This window comes from Filicampus tigris, chromosome 13 (genome assembly GCF_054856515.1).
Source record: "Filicampus tigris isolate MCC_2025a chromosome 13, RoL_Ftig_1.0, whole genome shotgun sequence".
Lineage (NCBI taxonomy): Eukaryota > Metazoa > Chordata > Actinopteri > Syngnathiformes > Syngnathidae > Filicampus > Filicampus tigris.
In genome coordinates this window covers 23215502-23241868 of record NC_141229.1, presented here as the reverse complement: position 1 = coordinate 23241868, position 26367 = coordinate 23215502, and the positions used below count along the sequence as shown (strand labels likewise).

The window sequence follows — 26367 nt, the reverse complement described above, 5'->3', positions numbered from 1 at the left end:
ACTTAACCGAGGGACGGAAGAAACCCACTCTCGTCCTTGCTTAGTCTGTCCCGTACTCCCATGCACTACTTTTTGCCTCAATGAACACCAGAGCTGCATTCTGTTTGGTCAGCCGGTAGTCCCATGGGCCAAAAAGGACCAATAGGACTTCTTCAGCTTGACAGCATCCCTCACCATTGGAACCAACGGGTTCAAGGGCCACCATGACATGCACCGACCACCTTACGGCCACGGCTCCAGGTGAACGCCTCAAGAATGGAGGCGTGGAACATGGTCTACGCGGACTCAATGGCCCCTGCCTCCAATGTCAAGTTCTGTCGGAGGTGGGAGCTGAGACTCCTTCTGACAGGAGATTCTGCCAGCCATTCCCAGCAGACCCTCACAACACATCTGGGTCTGTCAGGTTAGACCGGAATCTTCCCACACCAACAGAGTCAGCACACCACCGGGTGGTGATTGTTTGACAACTCAACTGTTACTTTTCACAGTATAAAATTTGACTAAAAACAAAACAACATCAATAATTTAAACCAAGTAAGACAAGAGAGTGGAGTAAAAATAAAGGATCAAAATCATTATTTAAATGTACCCAAGTCGGTACGTAATCGTCGCCACTTTTTACACCCATATGAAATTATAATGAGGTCATGGCTAAGTATTGTTCTAAAACTCAGTGTATATTAGGGATGAAACGATTTATCGAAAATCGATATAACATGGATATAAATGCTTAAAATATGCATGGATGTAAAAAAAAATAACGAATTGATTTGCAATGCCATGTTAACTATAATCTTTCTCTCTCTCACTCTCTCTTTCATGTCCTGCCTTGTCTGTAGCGCACATCTGCAGTAGTGGTAATCCGGGTCATCCGTGATGTAAACATAAGCACTGTGGGTAATGTTGAATGTGCAAGTGGGACTGAATGGCAAATGTTTTTTTTTTAAGGTTGAATAATTTGAATTTTATTAAGTATGAATTGCAGTTGTGTTGAAAAGCTGAACCAATGTGAGTTGAATGACCTAAATGAAGTTGAATGAACTCTATGAAAAGTTTTGGACAGAGTGGGAATCAAACCAGCGCTGCACACTCAGAACTTTGCGTGTGTACCCATTACACCATCAGGGACTTAACTGGAAGGATGTAAAACTGAAATATGAATGTGCAAGTGGGATTGAATGGCGAATTTAATGGTTTTTTTTAAAGGTTAAATAGTTTGACTTTTTGGGAAGTATGAATCACAGGTGTGTTGAAAAGCTTAACCAATGTGAGTTGAATGAGCTGAATCTTGTGAATTTGAAAAAGGTTGAAATGTGAAGTGTTGAATGTGCAATTGGGAATGAATGGTGAATTTTTGAATAGTTTTAAGGTTGAATAATTAGAATTTTCGGGAAGCGGGAATTTTGGCTGATGTGAAATGTGAATTGAATGAGCTGAATGAAGTTGAATGAGGGAGAATGAAGTTGAATGACCTCTATGAAATATTGTGGAATGGGCGGGAATCGAACTAACGCGGTAAATGGGGAAGTGTTGAATGTGCCATTGGAAATGAATGGGGTTTTTGGGGGTGAAAAAAGTTTAATTTAGGAGGAACCGTAAATATTAGGGGCAAAAAATAATACAAGTTTTGATAGCATGAATGTTTGGAATAATTGAAAATTTGAACGGGGTGAATCGGATGAAGTATGTGAAAGTAGTTACAGATTGAATGTGCCATTGGAAATGAATGGGGTTTTAGGGGGTGAAAAAAGTTCAATTTTGGGGTCCATAAAAGTTAGGGGGGAAAACAAAAAGGAGCAGCCATGGAATGAATTTTTGGAATAGTTTAAAGGTTGAACGGAATGAATCGGATGAAGTATGTGGAAGTAGCAGCACGCCAAAGTTTTGGAGTGGCAAAAAAGGAGCAATATCATAGTAATCCTAGAGAATGCAATTTCTGGAGAAATTGCATGTGAAGGCGAAGAAAGCCGAATGGAAACCGTGGAATACATTTAAATGAAACTGAATGAAGTAGAATGAAGTTGAATAACCTTGAACAAAAATCAGAAGGGAAACAAGCGAATAGGAAGTAAGGAAACAATGAAAGAAGGACGTCAGGGAAAAAAAAAAGGAAAACGAAGAATGATGGAATCAAAGGAAGGGAGGAAGCAAGGAACCAAGATAGCAAGAAAAACAAGCAAAAAAGAAAACAAAGAATACAAAATAGTAAGAAGGATAGGATGAGGTGAAGAATTGAGGAAGAAAGGACACTAGGAAGCAAGGAAGGAAGGAAACAAGGAATCTCGGGGAGGAAGGAACCTGGGGATGAGAAAACGGGGTGTCCCAATATTTTTGAATAAAATGGCCGCTTCATTAGGGACACTTGGGGATTAAAAATCGGGGTGTCCGAATACTTTTGAACAACATGGCCGCTTCATTAGGGACACCTGGGCATGAAAATTCTGGGTGTCCCAATACTCTTGAACAAAATGGCCGCTTCATTAGGGACGCCTGGAGAAGAAAATTCTGGGTGTGCCAATACTTTTAAACAACATGGCTGCTTCATTAGGGACACCTGGGGATGAAAATTCTGGGTGTCCCAATCCTTATGAACAACATGGCCACTTCATTGGGGACACCTGGGGATGAAAATTCTGGGTGTCCCAAGACTTTTGAACAACATGGCCGCTTCATTATCCCCAGTCTAGCTAATGTCCCTGCCCAAGATGGCCGCCTTTCCAAGATGGGCGCCGCACTTGAGAGACCTCGGGGTGAGTCTCCCCAGTCTAGCTTAATGTCCCCGCCCAAGATGGCTGCCGCACTGGAGAGACCAAGGGGAAATAACATTGGTCCACTGGAAATGGTGAATTTTTGTGGGTTTTTTAAGTGAATGAGTTGAATGTTTTTTAAAGTAGGAATTTTGGGGGTGTGAGAAGCTGAATGTGAGTTGAATGAGTGTAATGACTTGAATTTGTGGAAATTGGGAAGGTGTAAATGTGAAAGGTTGAACGATTCAATGGAAAATGGTAAATAGTTGAATTTTTGTGGGTTAGGGTTAGGGTTAGGTGTGAATGAGTTGAATTTGTGGAAAGTAGGGATTTTGACGGTGTTGAAAAGCTGAATGGAGTTGAATGAGTTGAATTTGTGGAATTTGGGAAGGTGTAAATGTGAAAAGTTGAATGTTCCAATGGAAATTAATGGTGAATAGTGGAATTTTCTTGGGGTTTATAAGTGTGAAGAAGTTGAATGTGTGGGAAGGTGGAATTTTTGGGGTGTTGAAAAGCTGAATGTGAGTTGAAAGAGTTGAATGACTTGAATTTGTGGAAACTGGAATTGGTATAAATGTGAAAAGTTGAATGTGCCAATGGAAATGAATGGTTAATAGTTTATTTTTTTGTGGGTTTTGTAAGGGTAACTGAGTTGAATGTGTTGGAAATAGGAATTTGGGGTGTGTTGAAAAGCTTGACCAATATGAGTTGAATGAGATGAATGTTGTGAATTTCAAATTGGAATGATGTAAATGTGAATTGTTGAATATGGTAATGGCAATGAATGGTGGAATTTTGTGGGTTTTTTACGGGTGAATAAGTTGAATTTTGGGGAAACAGGAATTGTGAGTGTGTTGAATAGCTTTACCAATGTGAGTTGAATGAGTTGAATCTTGTGAATTTTAAATTGGAATGGTGGAAATGCGAAATGTTGAAAGTGCCATTGGAAATGAATGTTTTTTTGGGGTGAAAAACGAATTTTGAGGAATTTTGGAGAAACCGTATTTTTTTTGAATGAAGAAAAAGGACCCCATGTTACTGTGAATTTTTGGAATACATTGAAGTTGGAAGAGCAAGAATCGGTTGAAAAATGTGGACGCAGAAGAACGCCAAAAAAGTGTGAAGAATAAAATAGAAATAGAAGAAGAACTAGAGAATGCAATTTCTGGAGAAATTGCGTGTGAAGGCGAAGGAAGCTGAAAATAAACTGCTGAATGGGTTGGAATGAAGTTGAATGAAGTTGAATAAAGTGGAAGAAAGTTAAATGATACTGAATGAAGTTGAATGAAGTTGAATAAAGTGGAATAAAGTTGATTGATACTGAATAAAGTTGAATGATAAGGTTGAATTTTGGGGAAACCGTAAATGTTAGGGGTAAAAACAAAAAGTTGAAAAGCTTAATGAGTTGAATGAGTTTAATGACTTGAATTTTTGGATGAAGTATGTGGAAGTACTGTAGCTGATGTTTGAATGTGCCATTGGAAATGAATGGGGTTTTTTGGGGTGAAAAAGGTTGAATTTTGGGGGAACCGTAAATATTAGTAATGAAAACAAAAAGTTGAAAAGCTTAATACTTTGAATGACTTGAATTTTTGGAAACTGGAATGGTGTAAATGTGAAATGTGTAATGTGCCATTAAGAATGAATGGGATAATTGGAGTGAAAAAAGTTGAATATTGGTGGAACCATAAATGTTAGGAGCAAAAAAAAAAAAAAAGTTGTGATGGCACGAATTTTTGGAATGATTTGAAATTTGAACGGGGTGAATCGGATGAAGTATGTGAAAGTAGCGGCACGCCAAAGTTTTGGAGTATCAAAAAAGAAGCAATATCATAGTAATACTAGAGAATGCCATTTCTGGAGAAATTGCGTGTGAAGGTGAAGAAAGCTGAATGGAAATCGTGGAATGGCGTTGGAATGAAGTAGAATGAAGTTGAATGACCTTGAACAAAAATCAGAAGGGAAAAACGAACATAGGAAGGAAGGAAACAATGAAAGAAGGACGTCAGGGAAAAAAATGAAGGAAAAAGAAGAATGATGGAATCAAAGGGAGGGAGGAAGCAAGGAACCAAGATAGCAAGGAAAAGGGCAAGAAAGAAAACAAAAAATACAATATAGTAAGAAGGATAGGATGAGGTGAAGAAGAGAGGAAGAAAGGACACTAGGAAGAAAGAGGGAAGGAAACAAGGAATCTTGGGGAGGAAGGAACCTGGGGATGAGAAAACGGGGTGTCCCAATATTTTTGAACAACATGGCCGCTTCATTAGGGACACTTGGGGATGAAAAATCGGGGGGGGCCCAATACTTTTGAACGACATGGCCCCTTCATTAGGGACACCTGGGGGGGCCCAATACTTTTGAACGACATGGCCCCTTCATTCGGGACACCTGGGTATGAAAATTCTGGGTGTCCCAATACTCTTGAACAAGATGGCCGCTTCATTAGGGACACCTGGGGATGAAAATTCTGGGTGTTCCAATACTTTTGAATAACATGCCCACTTCATCAGGGACACCTGGGGATTAAAATTCTGGGTGTCCTAATACTTTTGAACAACATGGCTGTTTTATTAGGGAGACCTGGGCATGAAAATTCTGGGTGACCCAATACTTTTGAACAACATGGAAGTTTCATTAGGGACACCTGGGGATGAAAACTCTGGGTGTCCCAATACCTTTGAGCAACATGCCCAAGATGGCCGCCGCACTGGGGAGACCTCGGGGTGAGTATCCCCAGTCTAGCTAATGTCTCTTTCCAAGATGGCCGCCGCAATGGGGAGACCTCGGGGTGAGTATTCCCAGTCTCGCTAATGTCCCAGTCCCAGATGGCCGCCGCACTGGGGAGACCTCGGGCTGAGTATCCCCAGTCGAGCTAATGTCTCTTTCCAAGATGGCCGCCGCACTGGGGAGGCCTCAGGGTGAGTATCCCCAGTCTAGCTAATGTCCCTGTCCAAGATGCATGAAAATTCTGGGTGTCCCAATACTTTTGAACAACATGGCCGCTTCATAAGGGACACCTGGGGATGAAAATTCTGGGTGTCCCAATACATTTGAACAACATGGAAGCTTCATGAGGGACACCTGGGCATGAAAATTCTGGGTGTCCCAATACTCTTGAACAAGATGGCCGCTTCATTAGGGACACCTGGGGATGAAAATTCTGGGTGTTCCAATACTTTTGAATAACATGCCCACTTCATCAGGGACACCTGGGGATTAAAATTCTGGGTGTCCTAATACTTTTGAACAACATGGCTGTTTTATTAGGGAGACCTGGGCATGAAAATTCTGGGTGACCCAATACTTTTGAACAACATGGAAGTTTCATTAGGGACACCTGGGGATGAAAACTCTGGGTGTCCCAATACCTTTGAGCAACATGCCCAAGATGGCCGCCGCACTGGGGAGACCTCGGGGTGAGTATCCCCAGTCTAGCTAATGTCTCTTTCCAAGATGGCCGCCGCAATGGGGAGACCTCGGGGTGAGTATTCCCAGTCTCGCTAATGTCCCAGTCCCAGATGGCCGCCGCACTGGGGAGACCTCGGGCTGAGTATCCCCAGTCGAGCTAATGTCTCTTTCCAAGATGGCCGCCGCACTGGGGAGGCCTCAGGGTGAGTATCCCCAGTCTAGCTAATGTCCCTGTCCAAGATGCATGAAAATTCTGGGTGTCCCAATACTTTTGAACAACATGGCCGCTTCATAAGGGACACCTGGGGATGAAAATTCTGGGTGTCCCAATACATTTGAACAACATGGAAGCTTCATGAGGGACACCTGGGCATGAAAATTCTGGGTGTCCCAATACTTTTGAACAACATGGAAGCTTCATTCGGGACACCAGGGGATGAAAACTCTGGGTTTTCCAATACTTTTGAACAACATGCCCAAGATGGCCGCCGCACTGGGGCGACCTCGGGATGAGTATCCCCAGTCTAGCTATTGTCCCTGTCCAAGATGGCCGCCGTACTGTGGAGACGGGGTGAGTATCCCCAGTCTAGCTAATGTCCCTTTCCAAGATGGCCGCCGCATTGGGGAGACCTCGGGGTGGGTATCCCGAGTCTAGCTAATGTCCCTGTCCAAGATGGCCGCCGCGCTGGGGAGATCTCGGGCTGAGTATCCCCAGTGTAGCTTAAGTCCCTGTCCAAGATGGCAGCCACACTGGGGAGACCTCAGGGTGAGTATCCCCAGTCTAGCTAATGTCTCTTTCCAAGATGGCCGCCGCATTGGGGAGACATCGGGGTAAGTATCCCCAGTCTAGCTAATGTCTCTTTCCAAGATAGCCACCGCACTGGGGAGACCTCGGGGAGAGCATCCCCAGTCTGGCTAATGTCCCTGTCCAAGATGGCCTCTGCACTGGGGAGACCTCGGGGTGAGTATCCCCAGTCTGGCTAATGTCCCTGTCCAAGATGGCCGCCGCAATGGGGAGACCTCGGGGTGAGTATCCCCAGTCTAACTAATGTCCCAGTCTCAGATGGCCGCCGCACTGGGGAGACCTCGGGCTGAGTATCCCCAGTCTAGCTAATGTTTCTTTCCAAGATGGCCGCCGCACTGGGGAGGCCTCGGGGTGAGTATCCCCATTCTCGCTTATGTCCCTGTCCAAGATGCATGAAAATTCTGGGTGTCCCAATACTTTTGAACAACATTGCCGCTTCATTCGGGACACCTGGGGATAAAAATTCTGGGTGTCCCAATACATTTGAACAACATGGAAGCTTCATTAGGGACACCTTGGGATGAAAACTCTGGGCGTCCCAATACCTTTGAACAACATGCCCAAGATGGCCGCCACACTTGGGAGACCTCGGAGTGAGTATTCTCATTCTAGCTAGTGTCCCTGCCCAAGATTGCCGCCGCACTGGGGAGACCTCAGGATGAGTATCCCCAGTCTAGCTAATGTCCCTGTCCAAGATGGCCGCCGTACTCTGGAGACGTCGGGGTGAGTATCCACAGTCTAGCTAGTGTCCCTGTCCAAGATGGCCGCCGCACTGTGGAAACCTCGGGGTGAGTATCCCCAGTCTAGCTAATGTCACTGTCCAAGATTGCCGCCGCACTGGGGAGACCTCGGGCTGAGTATCCCCAGTCTAGCTAATGTCTCTTTCCAAGATGGCCGCCGCACTGGGGAGACCTCGGGGTGAGTATCCCCAGTCTAGCTAATGTCCCTGTCCAAGATGGCCGCCGCACTGGGGAGACCTCAGGGTGAGTATCCCCAGTCTAGCTCATGTCTCTTTACGAGATGGCCGCCGCACTGGGGAGACCTCGGGGTGAGTATCCCCAATCTAGCTAATGTCCGAGTCCCAGATGGCCGCCGCACTGGGGAGACCTCGGGGCAATAACACTGGTCCACTGGAAATTAATGGTGAATTTTTGTGGGGGTTTTTTAAGTGTGAATGAGTTGAATGCGTGGAAAGTAGGAATTTGGGGGATGTTGAAAAGCTGAATGTGAGTTGAATGACTTGAATTTGTGGAAATTGGGAAGGTGTAAATGTGAAAAGTCCAATGTTCCAATGGAAATTAATGATTGATAGTGACATTTTGTGGGTGTTTTAAGGGTGAATGAGTTGAATGTGTGTGAAGTAGGAATTTGGGGGGTGTTGAAAAGCTGAATGTGAGTTGAATGAGTTCAATGACTTGAATTTGTGGAAATCGGGAAGGTGTAAATGTGAAAAGTTGAGTATTCCAATGGAAATGAATGGTGAATAGTTGAATTTTTTTGTTTTTTTTTAAGGGTGAATTACTTGAATGTGTGGGACATAGGAATTTTGAGTGTGTTGAAAAGCTTGACCAAAATGAGTTGAATGAGATGAATGTTGTGAATTTCAAATTGGAATGATGTAAATGTGAATTGTTGATTATGGCAATGGGAATGAATGGTGGAATTTTGTGGGTTTTTTACGGGTGAATAAGTTGAATTTTGGGGAAATAGGAATTGTGGGTGTGTTGAATAGCTTTATCAATGTGAGTTGAATGAGTTGAATCTTGTGAATTTGAAATTGGAATGGTGGAAATGGGAAATGTTAAATGTGCCATTGGAAATCATTGGGATTTTTGGGGTGAAAAATGGGGAATTTGGGGGAAACTAAATTTTCTCGGCGAAAAAAAAGGAATCCATGCTGGCGTGAATTGTTGGAATATATTGAAGTTGGAATGGCGAGAATCGGTTGAAAAATGTGGAAGTAGAAGAATGCCAAAAAAGTGTGAGGAATAAAAGAATAATAATAAAGTTGAATAGTGTAGAATAACATATGTGTGAAGCCCTACGCCTTCACACAATAATAATAAGGGTGAATGGTGTAAAATAACAAAGGCCTTCACACAATAATAATTTCTACAAAAACAATAGGGACCTCGCAGCAGTCGCTGCTCGGGCCCTAACTAGAGCTGCAAGCAGCTATAAAGTGCCCTCGCAGCCCTGGCAACGTTGGGGTACTGGCATGTCGGGATGCTCGCACATCGGAATTGAATCATCGAAATTATCACGTGAATCAAGTTACAGCAGCTTTCGTAGTCAAGGTGAGTCCAAACTTTTAAACTAAATTCAAAATCTTTTAAAGATTGCACAATTGAATAATTAATTATTGATTATTTACCTGGCCTTCTATGTGTGCAAAGTTTCAGGAGTTTTCGTGCATTTACATTCTCAAAATCAGGATTGTGTTATTGGCAAATTGGGCGTTACCATGGCGACAGCTTTTTGCGAAAAATCTCAAACTTCGTGTTTTAACATCATCAAGGCCTAAACACTCTTCCGAGCAAATATGAGGGAGATCTGGCTAACCTGCCAGGAGAAAAACATGAAAGAATAACATGTACTTCATTTAGCCAGTAGGTGGCGTTCCCACTACGATGAAAAGTTAGTTCGTAGATGTCTTCAGGTATAAATTCTCATCAAATGTGTGAAATTTTGACAAGATATTATCATGTGGCTCATTACAGCTGCTTTTAAAGTCAATGTGATGCCGAATTGTAAAGTAAATTCAAAATGGCGGACTTCCTGTTCGGTTTAGCACATGGCACCCAGAGACTTTTTTGTAGGTCTTGATCTGGTAGATATACCACCAAATTTTCGTAGATATAGGTGAAACGTACAACCGGGGCTGATTTTTAAAACAATTCTAGGGGGCGCTAGCAAGTCATTTTTTTAAACAATTGTGACGTAAAACAAAAAAAAAGCTGATTTTAACAGCCCTGATGTGTGTGCAAAGTTTTGTGAGATTTCATGCATGTTTAGACCGTCAAAATCAGCATAGTTTTATTTGCGAACTGTCCGTTGCCATGGCGACAGCTTTTAACGAAAAAACACAAATATCGTATTTTAACATCAGAAAGGTCGACAGAGTCTTCTGAGTAATTCTGAGGTCAACCTGGTTAACTTGCGAGGAGAAAAAGATCAAAGGATTAAACATGTACATCCTTTAGCCAGTAGGAGGATGAAAAATAAGTTCGGAGATGTCTTCAGGATTTGACTTTTATCAAATTTCAGTAGTTTTTTAGAAGAAATTATCATGTGGTCAAGTTCCAGCAGCTATTGTAATCAGAGCAAATTCATACTTTAAACTTAATTCAAAATGGCCGACTTCCTGTTTGGTTTAGCATATGGCTCCAAGAGTGTTATTTTGTAGGCCTTGAACTGTTACATATACCAACAATTTTTGGTGTATCTCGAAGAAACGTACAACCAGGGCTGAATTTCTAAAAAATTCTAGGGGTCGCCATTTTTTACAAATTGCACAAAAAAATAAAAAAAATATTGATGATTTCGCCAGGCCAGATCGTGCATGTTTCTTGCGAGCACTCTCCTCTGCAAGCAGAGGGGGAGGGACGCAACACGGCTGTAGGCTCCGAAGCATGAGCTGCGGGAGATCGGATGTTTTGATTGGCAATAAAAGGCTTTAATCGAATATTCAGATCACGTAATTTTTCACGAAAATCAGACGATAATGATCGGTGCCCGATCGATTGGAGCATCCCTAGTAAGCGTAGATGTAAAGCTACATTGCAAAAACGACAATTGTCACTCAAAGCCGTGATGTCATCTTTGCTAACCATCGAGATAACAGAGCTCGGTTGGTCAAAACTATGCACATGCCGGTGACGACATCTTCATCTGTTCCCGTGATTCATCAAAACAAGCTTGAAGTATTGTACTGAATGTCCCGCCTTTCCCGAGCAGCATACATTGGACCAGGACCAGATTGAAACTGTGGAGAACTCCTTTGAGTGATTCAAATAATTATTGACTAATTTGGTGATTGATTAATTGTCAATTTATGGTTACACCTCTGGTGTGTACATTTAACAATTACTGTGCCTAATGTAATATGTTGGTTTGGATAGATTTTCTAACATACCATTGCGCCTTGAGTTGATGTGCTGGCTTGCTGCTTGGCTGGATCAGGTCTGTAACGCATGAAAGCTCCTCTACCTTGGCTCAGGCTCTCCTTCATTGTCATACCTCCTTTTTCTGGGCTCATTGTGCCCTCCTTATCACTGATAACCAAAACTGCTCCTCTACTAGCTGTGGTCAAAGTATGACTGTCACTCTCTCTCAGATCTGTATCCACTGGAGAGTCTTCAGCAAGAGGCTGCTGACCTCCTTGACTGAGAACGGTCCAAACAGACAAATCATCTACATCTCCAACATAAGAACTGTGGCTGTCCATGCCTTTTTCTGATTGTTTCGGATGCTCATCCTGTACTCCAGGCATTATGAGTTGAGGGTCAGTATAACCAGTGCATCCATTGTCCGCCTCCTCGACACTGTTCTCTGTGAGGGTTGATTGTGCCTCATTTTTGGAGCCATTCAGTAGCCTAGGAGAAAAAAAATAAAATGGTAACTTTCATAAATGCATTATCCACTAGTTTAAATCCTTAGGTTGGGTGTATTAAAGGGATACTTGGGTTGGGATGGCCATGTTTTCACGAACAAGTTCATTTTGTATAGTTTTTGATCAGGAAAATTAAAAAAGTTGTCATTTTCTATTTGATCAATTCATTTTGGAGAAATTAGGAAATAAGTGACTTCTTGAATAACGCCTTCTTTTAAAGAGGAAAGGCCCCCTACCGTTCTCTCCATGTTCGGTCAGAGTCACTGAAAGGACCGATTACAAACTCCATTGGAAATCATTGTACCGTATTGGCCCGAATATAAGACGCTGTTTTTAGCATTGAAATAAGACTGAAAAAGTGGGGATCGTCTTATATTCGGGGTCTAGACATTATACCCATTCACGACGCTTGATGGCGCCAGATATCATTGAAGCGAATGCTGAACTTGACTCCGCAGGTCAAAGCACCCCCTGTCACGTGAGGCTGACGTGCTATGGGAGGAGCCAGAGGATGGGATTAAGGACAGCGACACTGAGCACAGCGAGGCAGATAATTGTTTGTGAGGAGTAATGTTCTGTCATGATAGATCTCAGCTACTCTCAAGTTAAACCAGTTTGCATTATTTTATTGCAATTTTTTTCCTTATTCAGGTTTGTTTCAAAACTACAGTTAGACTTCACTTTGATGGTTAATGCAGTTATTCCAATTTTGTTGTTTGATCACAATATCCATCCATCCATCCATCCATTATCTCCCGCTTATCCGAAGTCGGGTCCCGGAGGCAGCAGCTTCAGCAGGGAAGCCCAGACTTCCCTCTCCCCAACAACATCTTCCAGCTCTTCCGGAAGGATACCAAGGCGTTCCCAGGCAAGCCGGGAGACATAGTCTCTCCAGCGTGTTCTGGGTCGTCCTCGGGGTCTCCTGCCGGTGGGACATGCCCAGAACACCTCACCAGGGAGGTGTCCAGGGGGCATCCTTATCAGATGCCTGAGCCACCTCAACTGGCTCCTCTCAATGCGGAGGAGCAGCGGCTCGACTCTGAGTCCCTCCCGGATGGCCGAACTTCTCACCCTATCTCTAAGGGAGAGCCCGGACACCCTGCGAAGGAAACCCATTTCGGCCACTTGTATCCGAGGTCTTGTTCTTTCGACCCACAGCTCATGACCATAGGTGAAAGTAGGAACGTAGATCGACCGGTAAATTGAAAGCTTCGCTTTTCGGCTGAGCTCCTTCTTCACCACAGCAGACCGATACAGGGTCCACATCACAGCAGACGCTGCACCGATCCGCCTGTCGATCTCCCGTTCCATCTTACCCTCACTCGTGAACAAGACCCCAAGATACTTGAACTCCTCCACTTGGGGCAGATTCCCATCCCCGACCCGGAGGGGGCACGCCACCCTTTTCCGACTGAGGACCATGGTCTCATATTTGGAGGTGCTGATTTTCATTCCGACCGTTTTACACTCGGCTGCGAACAGCTCCAGCGAGAGTTGGAGATCGCGGTTTGAAGAAGCCAACAGTACCACATCATCTGCAAAAAGCAGAGATGCAATACTGAGGCCACCAAACCGGACCCCCTCGACACCTCAGCTGCACCTAGAAATTCTGTCCATAAAAAGTTATGAACAGAATTGGAGACAAAGGGCAGCCTTGGCGGAGTCCAACCCTCACTGGAAACGAATCCGACTTACTGCCGTCAATGCGGACCAAACTCTGACATCGGTGGTACAGGGACCGGACAGCCCTTATCAGGGGGCGCGGTACCCCGTACTCCCGAAGCATCCCCCACAGAACTCCCCGAGGGACACGGTCGAACGCCTTCTCCAAGTCCACAAAACACATGTAGACTGGTTGGGCGAACTCCCATGCACCCTCGAGGACCCTGCTGAGGGTGTAGAGCTGGTACACTGTTCTGCGGCCGGGACGAAAACTACATTGCTCCTCCTGAATCCGAGATTCGACCTTCCGACGGACCCTCCTCTCCAGCACCACTGAATAGACCTTGCCGGAGAGGCTGAGGAGTGTGATCCCTCTGTAATTGGAGCACACCCTCCGGTCCCCCTTCTTAAAAAGGGGGACCACCACCCCGGTCTGCCAATCCAGAGGCACTGTCCCCAATGTCCACGCGATGTTGTAGAGACGTGTCAACCATGACAGCCCCTCAACATCCAGAGCCTTTATGAACTCCGGGCGGATCTCATTCACCCCCGGGGCTTTGCCACCGAGGAGCTTTTTGACTACCTCGGTTACTTCAACCCCAGAGATAGGAGAGCCCGCCTCAGAGTCTCCAGGCTCTGCTTCCTCAGTGGAAGGCGTGTAGGTGGAACTGAGGAGGTCTTTGAAGTATTCTCCCCACCGACCCACAACGTACCGAGTTGAGGTCAGCAGCACCCCATCTCCACTATAAACAGTGTTAATGGTGCACTACTTCCCTCTCCTGAGACGTCGGATGATGGACCAGAATTTCCTCGAAGCCATCCGGAAGTCATTTTCCATGGCCTCCCCGAACTCCTCCCACACCTGAATTTTTGCCTCAGCAACCACCAGAGCTGCATTCCGCTTGGCCTGCCGGTACCTGTCAGCTGCCTCCGGGGTCCCGCAGGCCAAAAAGGCCCGATAGGACTCCTTCTTCAGCTGGACAGCATCCCTTACCGCTGGTTCGGGGATTGCCGCCACGACAGGCACCTTGCGGCCACAGCTCCGATCGGCCGCCTCAACAATGGAGGCACAAAACATGGTCCACTCGGACTCGATGTCCCCCGCCTCCTCCGGGACGTGGGAAAAGTTCTGCCGGAGGTGGGAGTTGAAACTCCTTCTGACAGGGGATTCTGCCAGACGTTCCCAGCAAACCCTCACAATACGTTTGGGTCTGCCAGGTCGGACTGGCATCTTCCCCCACCATCGGAGCCAACTCACCACCAGATGGTGATCAGTTGACAGCTCCGCCCCTCTCCTCACCCGAGTGTCCAAAACATGTGGCCGCAAGTCCGATGATGCGACTACAAAGTCGATCATCGAACTGCGGCCTAGGGTATCCTGGTGCCAAGTGCACATATGGACACCCTTATGTTTGAACATGGTGTTTGTTATGGACAATCCGTGATGGCCACAGAAGTCCAGTAACTGAACACCGCTCGGGTTCAGATCGGGGGGGCCGTTCCTCCCAATCACACCTCTCCAGGTCTCACTGTCATTGCCCACGTGAGCATTGAAGTCCCCCAGCAGAACGATGGGAGTCCCCAGGTGGAGCGCCCTCCAGCACACCCTCCAAGGACTCCAAAAAGGGTGGGTACTCTGCACTGCTGTTTGGTGCATAAGCACAAACAACAGTCAGGAACCATCCCCCCACCCTCAGGCGGAGGGAGGCTACCCTCTCGTCCACCGGGGTGAACCCCAATGTACAGGCGCCAAGCCGGGGGGCAATAAGTATGCCCACACCTGCTCGGCGCCTCTCACCCTGGGCAACTCCAGAGTGGAAGAGTGTCCAACCCCTCTCGAGAAGTCTGGTACCAGAACCGAAGCTGTGTGTGGAGGTGAGCCCGACTATATCTAGTCGGAACCTCTCAGCCTCACACACCAGCTTGGGCTCCTTCCCTGTCAGAGGTGACATTCCATGTCCCAAGAGCTAGTTTTTGTTGCCGGGGATCGGACCGCCAAGGTCCCTGTCTTTTGCCGCCGCCCAGCTCACACGGCACCCGACCCCTTTGGCCCCTCCCACCAGTGGTGAGCCCATGGGAAGGGGGACCCACGTGTCCTTTTCGGGCTGAGCCCGGCCGGGCCCCATGGGTGCAGGCCCGGCCACCAGGCGCTCGCCATCGAGTCCCACCTCCAGGCCTGGCTGCAGAAGGGGGCCCCGGTGACCCGCGTCCGGGCGAGGGAAAACGTGGTCCATAAATGTTTGTCTTCATTAGGGGTCATTTTGAGCCGTGCTTAGTCTGGTCCCTCACCTAGGACCTGTTTGCCATGGGTGACCCTACCAGGGGCATAAAGCCCCAGACAACTTAGCTCCTAGGATCATTGGGGCGCGCAAACCCCTCAACCACGATAAGGTGACGGCGCATGGGGGGTTGATCACAATAGATTGGTTTATTTACATTTCAAAAACCAGAAGCCATTCATTTACGAATGTGATTGCACTTTAGTTTACATATTTAAATGTTGAGATATTGAGATCTGAATGAGGCAAAATAACATGCATTTTCTCTCAAATACATTGTTATAAACATTTGTTTCAGATGTACTGTAATTATTTTCTGTATAAAAATTAATTTGGTGTTCAAAAAAACTTTTTTCAAACTTCAAGTCTTGAAAAAGAGGGGGTCGTCTTATAATCACGGCTGTCTTATATTCGGGCCAATACGATACTTTCATTGCTTATACCGTCCAAAAACGGTGATCAATTAGCACCAATATTTATGTGGACACCCCTATTAATGACCACTGAAACATATCAAAAGTATTATCCTCTCTGTGGCTGATTTATATGCGAATGAGGAAATGTGTAAGTGAGCAGAGCTACATAGATTTATCCTGGGACAAAGCGCACACCGCTTCTTTGCTGATCACAGTTAGGACGGGCGAGGCATTAAACACCATTCATGATATTTACAGAGACTTTAGTGGGAATGAGTAGACGTGCACAGTTTTTCAACCTACAACACGCCATCCAATTTGGAACGTAACAGCCGAAGCGGCCTTGACTGAAAGCACATGCTGCTCCGCGCTGCACACGTTCAAGACAGCCCTGGTGTTGGATGAGGTATTTTGTGAAATCGACACCCACTCACTCTCACGCCGAAGCTGGCGGCTGCAAGCGGTGTCGGATAAGGCACGTGAATGCTTGGGAGGCAACGCCGCGACATGAAGACGCAGGCTGGACGGACAGAAAGGAGCTAATGTTGTTGTGCTAACGCCTTTTGTTGTAACGGCCTGAAGCTAGTTGTTGCTATTAGCCGTGCCGTTATCCTATTATTAGCCGGGGAGGGAAGGGGTGAGGGTAAGATCCATGTTTATGGCTGCCTGCTGCCCGCTGCCAGCCGCCGTCTGCCTCCTGAGAGTTGACACGAGTTTAGCATAGCTAAATGTCCGAAATATAACTAGTCGGGGTTCGTGTGCGCATTCATGCTCTTGTCTGCTTCAGCTTGTGTGGAGAAGCGATCGCCACGGTATTTTTTATTTTGTGGAGGTGATCATGATGAGCTCACGTTTGATGTCAATAAATCCAAACTATTGTGCAGAACACTTTTCTACTTTCACAGGTTGAAGTGGACAAGAGTAGTAATGTGCATTTGCATTTTGGTGGCGATCGGTCGCCATGTTAGACAACAGAACTGACAAAGCGAGCAATACTATCACGCTTGCCTCCCTTCTGTGACGTAGACCGCTGAGACCGAAAAAATAACAAGCAAAGCTCCAAAAAGGGGCGGGCCAATTTGTTGTAAATCTAATCGCAAAAAAAGCCCTTAATTCACTAGAGTCTTTTTTTTATTTTAGTACTGATGTCTTCTTGACAATGCAAACCTATTATATAAGTGCCAATGTTAAACTCATCCAAGTGTCCGTTTAAGAAACATGAGAATGGTCTGATGGCAGGGCCCTGATTCAGAGCTCCACCGTCAGCTAGGGAATGTCATTTATTGCACGCTTGGACTTGAAATAGTTAAAGAAAAGAAAATGGTAAGTGACTAATCTGAAAACAAGTTTGAAAGATAGTAATGTACTATTGTTAATCTTAATCTACTAAAAACTAAGGCTCGGAAAAAATATTGTTTTGCCATGTATCGTGATACTTTTTATGCCAATTATCAATATGTTAATGAAGTATCGATACTTTATGTTATGTTATGTTTTGCACGTTCTATAACGTACTTTTGGAAGATTTGAGGTACTCAAAGTTGAGCTTTGTGAATGGAGTTTTATTTATTGCACTTGTGTGTATCAGGACCACTTACTGGAACAGTTTATGCACTTTTCAGTCGTGACACTTGAATAAATGTCAAATGCCTTTGTTAAGTATATATTTTTTAGGGCTGTAAAATTTGAAGCATTAACTAGAGATTAATTAGATTAATTTAAATCTTATAATGCACTAAAAAAATTAACGCAGTTAACTCAGTTTTATCTACTTCCTGTAGCAGCTGACCTCTGCTCACTGTGCAGCCAAACTTAGAGGAGAGTCACTGTCGCAAAGACGTACTTTTACGTGGTTTTACTTTAAAAAGTTGCTCGATGGCTCATTGGCGAAATCTAAAATGATTTGCACACTTTGAAAAGCCAATTTCAAATACCATATTCGTTGTACGTCTTTGGTGTATTGTTCAACTGTTGTGTTTTATACAATACAATACAACTTTATTTCTATAGCGCACTTCATAACAGCTACAGCTGTAAACAAAGCACTTTACATTACAACAACTAAACAGCAATAATATAACAAGTGAAAGCAATTAATGAAAACCCCAAATACTATATACAGTAGACACCGGAAAACAGCAGAAAACCTTGAGCCTCACGTCGGATCAAAAGCTGGAGAAGAATCATATTGAAGGATCAAAGAAAGCTATTAGAACAGTCTTTGAATATTAATTCCAAGATTTTACTGAAGTACATATCGGTTCTAAGCTTTGTACAAAACTGTAGTTGAAAAAGACGATTACTCGCAATTGATTATGGAAATTTTGCGATTAACAGCACTAATATTTTTACAATATTTAAGTATTGCAGTCGGGGAGAATAGGGTAATTTGTGCCAAGGGGCAAGTAGTGCCACCCCTTTTATTTAGAAAACCATAGAAGTTGGTTATGTGACCACATTTTTGAAAAGGCATCCATTTCGCTCATCCTGCAAAGGGATACATACACATGGCTTGATAGGTAAGTACATTTAAATTCAAAAAAAAAAATTGTTCCCCTCCAAAATAAAATTTCAATGATGTTTTTTTGATTGCTGTGTTTGAACAGTTATAGAAAACAGTTCACACATGTTTGAGTGGTTTAGTAAGCTACATCATGATGCTAAACAGTTAGCATGATGCTAGCTCAAAACAGCTGTGGGATGCATTTCTTTCAAAATGGTGGGCTTGAGGCAATTTGTGCCAAAGGACCTGGGTCAAGTTGTGCCAATGGCATAACTTCCCCCAACTTATGATTATTTAGTATACATATATACTATACTTTATTGTATTTTATATATATTGTACATTGTATTCTTACATTTGTTCAATAAAACTATGCACGATTCTTAATTTCCGACCAAAATCGATCATGCCACACAGATACAAAAGGAAGACAGAAAGGGTTTCAACTCCTCTTGAGGAGTTGGAAAGAGAAGTGAAAGAGGTGCAACAGGGGAAGACCATATGTCAGGTTAGAAAGGATATGAAGCTCTGCAGTATGACCACAAAAAGATATATGGACAAGAAACAAATAGGCTTGGTGGTACAGCAAGAAGGGAGCACACGTTCACATTTCCCTGCAGCATTGAGCCAGTAGTAAGCTGAATCTTTTAAGATACTCAGATACAGATGCAGTTCTGTGCACAATTTGGAATATTCATTTTGTTCTGACCATGTGTTCATGTGGTGCTAGGCCTTGTTGAAGAAAATTGGCTTTTTGATTATGACGTGTCCCTATTGAAGTGGCCATGTTGTTCAAAAGTATTGGGACACCCCGATTTTTCATCCCCACATTTCTCTAATGAAGCGGCCATGTTGTTCAAAAGTATTGGGACACCAAGAATTTTCATCCCCAGGTGTCCCTAATGAAGCGGCCATGTTGTTCAAAAGTATTGGGACACCCAGAATTTTCATCCCCAGGTGTACTTAATGAAGCGGCCATGTTGTTCAAAAGTATTGGGACACACCGATTTTTCATCCCCATGTGTCCCTAATGAAGTGGCCATTTTGTTCAAAAGTATTGGGACACCCAGAATTTTAACCCCCAGGTGTCCCCAATGAAGCAGCCATGTTGTTCAAAAACATTGGGACACTCCGATTTTTCATTCCCAGGAGTCACTAATGAAGCGGCCATGTTGTTCAAAAGCATTGGGACACACAGAATCTACATCCCCAAGTGTCCCTAATGAAGCGGCCATGTTGTTCAAAAGTACTGGGAAACCCAGAATTTTCATCCCCAGTTGTCCCTAATGAAGCGGCCATGTTGTTCAAAAGTATTGGGACACCCCGATTTCTCATCCCCAGGTCCCTAATGAAATGGCCATTTTGTTCAAAAATATTGGGACACACAGATTTCTCATCCCCAGGTTCCTTCCTTCCCGAGATTCCTTGTTTCCTTCCTTCCTTGCTTCCTGGTGTCCTTTCTTCCTCATTTCTTTCCCTCATCCTTTCCTTCCTACTATTTTGTATTCTTACTTTTGTTTTCTTTCTTGCTTGTTTTCCTTGCTATCTTGGTTCCTTGCTTCCTCACTTCCCTTGATTCCATCATTCTTTGTTTTCCTTATTTTTTCCCTGACTTCCTTCTTTTATTGTTTCCTTACTTCCTCTTTTATTGTTTCCTTTCAGATTTTTTTCAAGGTCATTCAACTTCATTCAACTATTTTCAACTTCATTCCAACGCATTCCACAGTTTCTAATCAGCTTCCTTTGCCTTCACACGCAATTTCTCCAGAAATTGCATTCTCTAGTATTACTATGATATTGCTACTTTTTTGCCACTCCAAAACTTTGGCGTGCCGCTACTTCCACATACTTCATCTGATTCACCCCGTTCGAACTTTAAACTATTCAAAAAATGTATGCCATGGCTGCTCCTTTTTGTTTTCACCCTTAACATTTACGGTTCCCCCAAAATTCAACCTTTCACCCCAAAAAAACATATTCATTTCCAATGGCACAAACTGTAACTACTTCCACATACTCCATCCGATTCACCCCGTTCAAATTTCAAATTATTCCAAAAATTCATGCCATCACAACTTGTATCTTTTTCGCCCCTAACATTTATGGTTCCCACAAAATTCAACTTTTTTCATCCCCAAAAACCCCATTTATTTCCAATGGCACATTCAACACGTCCCCATTTGCTGCGTTGGATCGATACATACTCATTCCAAAACATTCCACAATTTTTCATCGAGTTCATTCAACTTAGTTACTCTTTATTCAACTTTATTCAGTATCGTTCAACTGTATTCAGCATCATTCGACTTTATTCCACTTTATTCAACTTCATTCAACTTTTTTTAACTTCATTCCACTTTATTCAACTTCATTCAGTATCATTCAACTTTATTCAGTATCATTCAAATTTATTCAACTTGATTCCAACGCATTCCACAGTTTCTTTTCAGCTTCCTTCGCCTTCACACGCAATTCCTCAGGAAATTGCAGTCTCTAGTTAGGGCCTGAGCAGCGAAAGCTGCAAGGATCCTATTGTTTTTGTAGAAAATATTATTATTATTAGGGCCCGAGCAGCAACCACTGTGAGGTCCCTATTGTTTTTGTAGAAATTATTATCATTATATTATTGATAATATTTATATTATGATTTTTTTTTTCCATTTTCTCCACGTTCGATCACATTTTTGTCCCCCTAAACATGCACGAAAACTCACCTAACTTTGCAGTCTCATCGGGTCTGGCGAAAAATTTGATATTTTAAAGTCGCCGTAAACGACGCAAATGGCTCTGCAGCGCCAAATAAAGTAGGAAAACAAAATAGAATTCCAGCCTGTTTGACCTAGGCCTACGAAAATTGGCAGGCACGTGTAGCCCCCCAAGACGTACAAAAAAGTCCATGACAGCCATAGTCTAACATATAGAGGAAGTGAGCTATGAATTTTTGAATGTCCAATTTTGGACCATTTTTGGACATTTACAGGGTGCATACTTTTGCACCCATGTCACGGAGGATTCATCCGATTGACTTCAAACTTCGGATATATCATCTTAAGACCTGGGGCAACAACTGGGAACATGTTTTGGAGTTTTTGATAAACTATATGACGGGGGCGGGGCATCAAATTTGGCGTACGCTTTTTCCTTCGCCATACAGGAGAAAAACCTTAATAACTCCCCTGCACATGCTCCAAAAAATCCCATACTTCAACTGTACGTAAAGAGGCGTGACCTGAAAATATCTATACAATAATATTATGATATACATATAGCGCCTCCTAATGGTGACAAAAATTGTCATTTTTTACATTTCTATTTACTGCACGGAGCCCGTTGAACGAATCCGACTGAAAATTTGTCAGAAAAGCCTCAAGACATTAATCTTCCTCTATGCCGAACATTGTGACTTTTCAGTGAAGGGCGTGGCCTTGACAGTGCCGCAAAGTCTGATTATTCAATGTGACAATAAATGCTGTTTTAACTTAACTCTGATCATCCAAACTTCTCAAAATTGTTCATATATTATGATAGCCAAGGGCTGAAGATATCTAAAAACGTATTTTTCATCGTAGTGGTAGCGCCACCTAGTGGCTGAAGGAAATACATGTTTTTTTATTTGATGTTTTTTTATCCTAGCAGGTTAACCGGTCCACACTGGCAACACGCAGTTCGCCAAAAAAAACAACGTTCATTTTGAGGGTCTGAACATGCTTGAAATCTCACGAAACTTTGCACATACATAAGGCCTGGCGAAATCACCAATATTTATTTTAGTATTTTGTGTAATTTGTAAAAATGGCTCGCTAGCGCCCCCTATACATTTTTAAAAATTCAGCCCCGGTTGTACGTTTCTTCGAGATCCATAAAAAAATTGTGGTATATGTAACAGTTCAAAGCCTACAAAAAAGTCTCTTGGAGCCATATGCTAAACCAAACAGGAAGTTTGAATTAAGTTTAAAGTTTGAATTTGCTCTGATTACAGTAGCTGCTGGAACTTGACTCACATGATAATTTCTTCTAAAAATCTACTGACATTTGATAAAGGCGAATCTTGAAGACATCTCCGAACTTATTTTTCGCCACCTATTGGCTAAAGCAAGTACATGTTTTATTCTATGATCTTTTCCTCCTCGCAGGTTAACCAGGTCGACCTCAGAATTGCTCGGAAGACTCTGTAGACGTTCCTGATGTTAAAATACGATATTTGTGATTTTTCGTAAAAAGCTGTCACCATGGCAACGGGCAGTTCGAAAATAAAACTACACTGATTTTGACGGGCATGAAATCTCACAAAACTGCACACACATCAGGCCTGGTGAAATCATCTTTTTTTTTTGTTTTACGTCACAATTGTTTAAAAATTGGCTCGCTTGTGCCACCAATATATATATATTTTTAAATCAGCCCCGCTTGTACGTTTCACCTATACCTACGAAAATGTGCTGGTATGTCTAACAGGTTAACACCTACAAAAAAGTCCCTTGGAGCTATGTGCTCAACCTAACAGGAAGTCCGCCATTTTTAATTTACTTTACAATTCGGCATCACATTGACTTTTGACTTTAAAAGCAAATTGAAGACATCTCCCTCATCGTGTAATGTGATACACATGATAATATTGTGTCCAAATGTCACACATTTGATGAGAGTCTATACCTGAAGACATCTACGAACTAACTTTTCATCGTGGTGGGAGCGCCACCTATTGGCTAAATGAAGTGCATGTTTTATTCGTTCGTGTTTCTCTCCTGGCAGCTTAGCCAGATCTCCCTCATCTTTGCTTGGAAGAGTGTTTGGGCCTTCATGATGTTAAAACACAAAGTTTGCGATTTTTCGCAAAAAGGTGTTGCCATGGTAATGCAGTTTGCTAATAACACAATGCTGATTTTGAGAATGTAAACATGCACGAAAAATCATGAAACTTTGCACACATAGAAGGCCTGGTAAATTAAGCAATAATGAATTATTCAATTGTGAAATCTTTCAAAGATGGCTCGCTACCGCCCCCTAGAAAATGTTTGAAAAATTGCCACGGTTGCACGCTTCACCAACATGTACGAAAATTTGCGAGTACGTAAAACAGAAAGAGACCTACAATAAAGCTTCTTGGTGCCATATAATAAACCTAAGAGGAAGTCATCCATTTTGAATTTACTTTAAAGTTTGGACTCATCTTGACTACAAAAGCTGCTGTAGCTTTATCCACGTGATAATTTCGATAATTTAATTCCGATGTGCGAGCATCCCAACGTTGCCAGGGCTGGAGGGCCCTTTATAGCTGCTTGCAGCTCTAGTAAGGGCCCGAGCAGCGAAAGCTCACCAAACTTTGCAGTCTCATCGGGTCTGGCGAAAAATGTGATATTTTAAATTCGCCATAAACGACGCAAACAACATGACTCTGTAGCGCCACCTTGAGTAGGAAAACAAAACAGAATTCCAGCCCATTTGACCTAGGCCTACAAAAATTGTCAGGCACGTGTAGCCCCCCAAGACGTACAAAAAAGTCTATTACAGCAATACTCTAACATGTAGAGGAAGTGAGCTATGAATTTTTGAATGTCCAATTTTGGACCATTTTTTCACATTTACAGGGTGCATACTTTTGCACCCATGGCCCAGAGGATTCATCCAATTGACTTCAAACTTCGGATGTATCATCTTAAGACCTGGGGCAAACAGTGGGAAATTTTTTTTGAGTTTTCGATAAACTATATGACGGAGGCGGGGCATCGAATTCTGCGTAATTTTTTTCCTTCGCCATACAGGAGAAAAACCTTAGTAACTCCCCTGTACATGCTCCAAAAAAACGTCACCTGTACGTAAAGAGTCATGACCTGAAGTCATCTGTTTGATAATATTTTATTTTATATATAGCGCCACCTAGTGGTGACCAAAATTGTCATTTCTTTACATCTCCATATACATCACGGAGCCAGTTGAACGAATCTGACTGAAACTTTGTCAGAAAAGCCTCAAGACGTTGAGCTTGCTCTACGAATATTGTGACTTTTTGACGAAGGGCGTGGCCTTGACCGTGCTACAAATTCTGATTGTAGCACGTGACAATAAATGCTGTTTTGACTTGACTCAGATCATCCAAACTTCTCGAAATTTTTCATATTCGATGATAGCCAAGGGCTGAAGACATCAACGAACTTATTTTCCATCGTAGTGGTAGCGCCACCTAGTGGCTGAAGGAAATACATGGTTTTTTTGTATTATGTTTTTATCCTAGCGGGTTATCCGGGTCCACCTCATCTTTGCTTGGAAGAGTGTTTAGGCTGTCCTAATATTAACATACGAAATTTGTATTTTTTCGTGAACACCCAGTTCGCCAAAAAAACAAGGCTCATTTTAAGGGTCTGAACATGAATCCTGAAGACATCTCCAAACTTATTTTTCATCGTATTGGCAGCGCCACCTACTGGCTAACGACGCAAACGAAATGGCTCTGTAGCGCCACCTAGAGTAGGAAAACAAAATAGAATTCCAGCCTGTTTGACCTAGGCCTACGAAAATTGGCAGGCGTGTAGCACCATGAGACGTACAAAAAAGTCCATTGCAGCCATAGTCTAAAGTGTACAGGAAGTGTGCTATGAATTTTTGAATGTCCAATTTTGGACCATTTTTGCACGTTTACAGGGTGCATACTTTTGCACCCATGTCCCAGAGGATTATTCCAATTGACTTCAAACTTCGAATACATCATCTTAAGACCAGGGGCAATAACTGGGGAATTTTTTTTTAGTTTTTTATAAACTATATGACGGGGGCGGGCATCAAATTTGATGTAATTTTTTTCCTTCGTCATACAGAAGAAAAACCTTAATAACTCCCCTGCACATGCTCCAAAAAATCCCAAACTTCACCTCTACGTAAAGAGTCACAACCTGAAGACATCTATATGATAATATTCAATTATACATATAGTGCCACCTAGTGGCGACAAAAATGTCATTTTTTAATCTTTCTATTTACTGCAGGGAGCCCGTTGAACGAATCAGAAAATGTGTCGGAAAAGCCTCAAGATGTTGATCTTGCTCTACACCGAATATTGTGACTTTTCGGCAAAAGGGCGAGGCCTTGTGATGGTGCCGCAAACTCTGATTATTCAACGTGACAATAAATATAGTTTTACCTTGACTCAGATCATCCAATCTTCTCCAAATTTTTCATATTTGATAATAGCCAAGGGCTGAGGACATTTATGAACTTATTTTTCCTCCTAGTGGTAGCATCACCTGGTAGCTGAAGGAGGTACATGTTTTATTCTTTGATGTTTTTATCTTAGAAGGTTAACCGGGTCCACCTCATCTTTGCTCGGAAGAGTATTTAGTACTTTGTATTATTAAAATACGAAATTTGTGATTTTTCGTGAAAAGCTGTTGCCATGGCAACAGGCAGTTTGCCCAAAAACAACTCATTTTGCGGGTCTGAACGTGATTGAAATCTCACGAAACTTTGCACATACATCAGGCCTGGCGAAATCAATATTTTTTTGTGCAATTTAAAAAAAAAATGGCTCGCTAGCTTCCCCTAGAAATGTTGAAAAATTCAGCCCCGGTTGTACTTTTCACCTAGATCAACGAAAATTTGGTGGTATATGTAATAGCTCAAGGCCTACAAAAATGACGTAATGGGCACCCCTGAGTTAAACAATCAAAACAAGTCCCTAGCCCCAAAACAAGGGCAGCTTATTTAGGTGAGTACCAAGTGCACTAGATCATTAAAGGAAAGAGCTGCTGTAAAAAGGGAGCTGTCAGACCTTCCCCTTACCTCTATTCTGGTTATTTGGTGAACGTACGGACTGACGTAAACAGGACAGACTTCCTAAAATCGGGGCATTGACAACCTAAACGGATCTTTCCCGACACTGGCTGAAGCAGCTCTCTGCACTATCGCGTTACAGGGAGTGGTGAATCCTTTGTACAGACAAGA

The 26367-nt window shown here is 43.2% G+C and overlaps 1 protein-coding gene across 2 annotated transcripts in view; it reads right to left on the bottom strand.

Annotated features, from left to right (window-relative positions):
• syne3 (spectrin repeat containing, nuclear envelope family member 3) overlaps positions 1-26367 on the bottom strand; it is a 209222-nt gene that overhangs the window by 34583 nt on the left and 148272 nt on the right. For both annotated transcript variants that reach the window (XM_086048603.1, XM_086048604.1), the window contains exon 12: positions 11096-11555. In XM_086048603.1, the coding sequence (XP_085904729.1) occupies positions 11096-11555 (460 nt within the window). The remainder of the gene's footprint in view (positions 1-11095; positions 11556-26367) is intronic.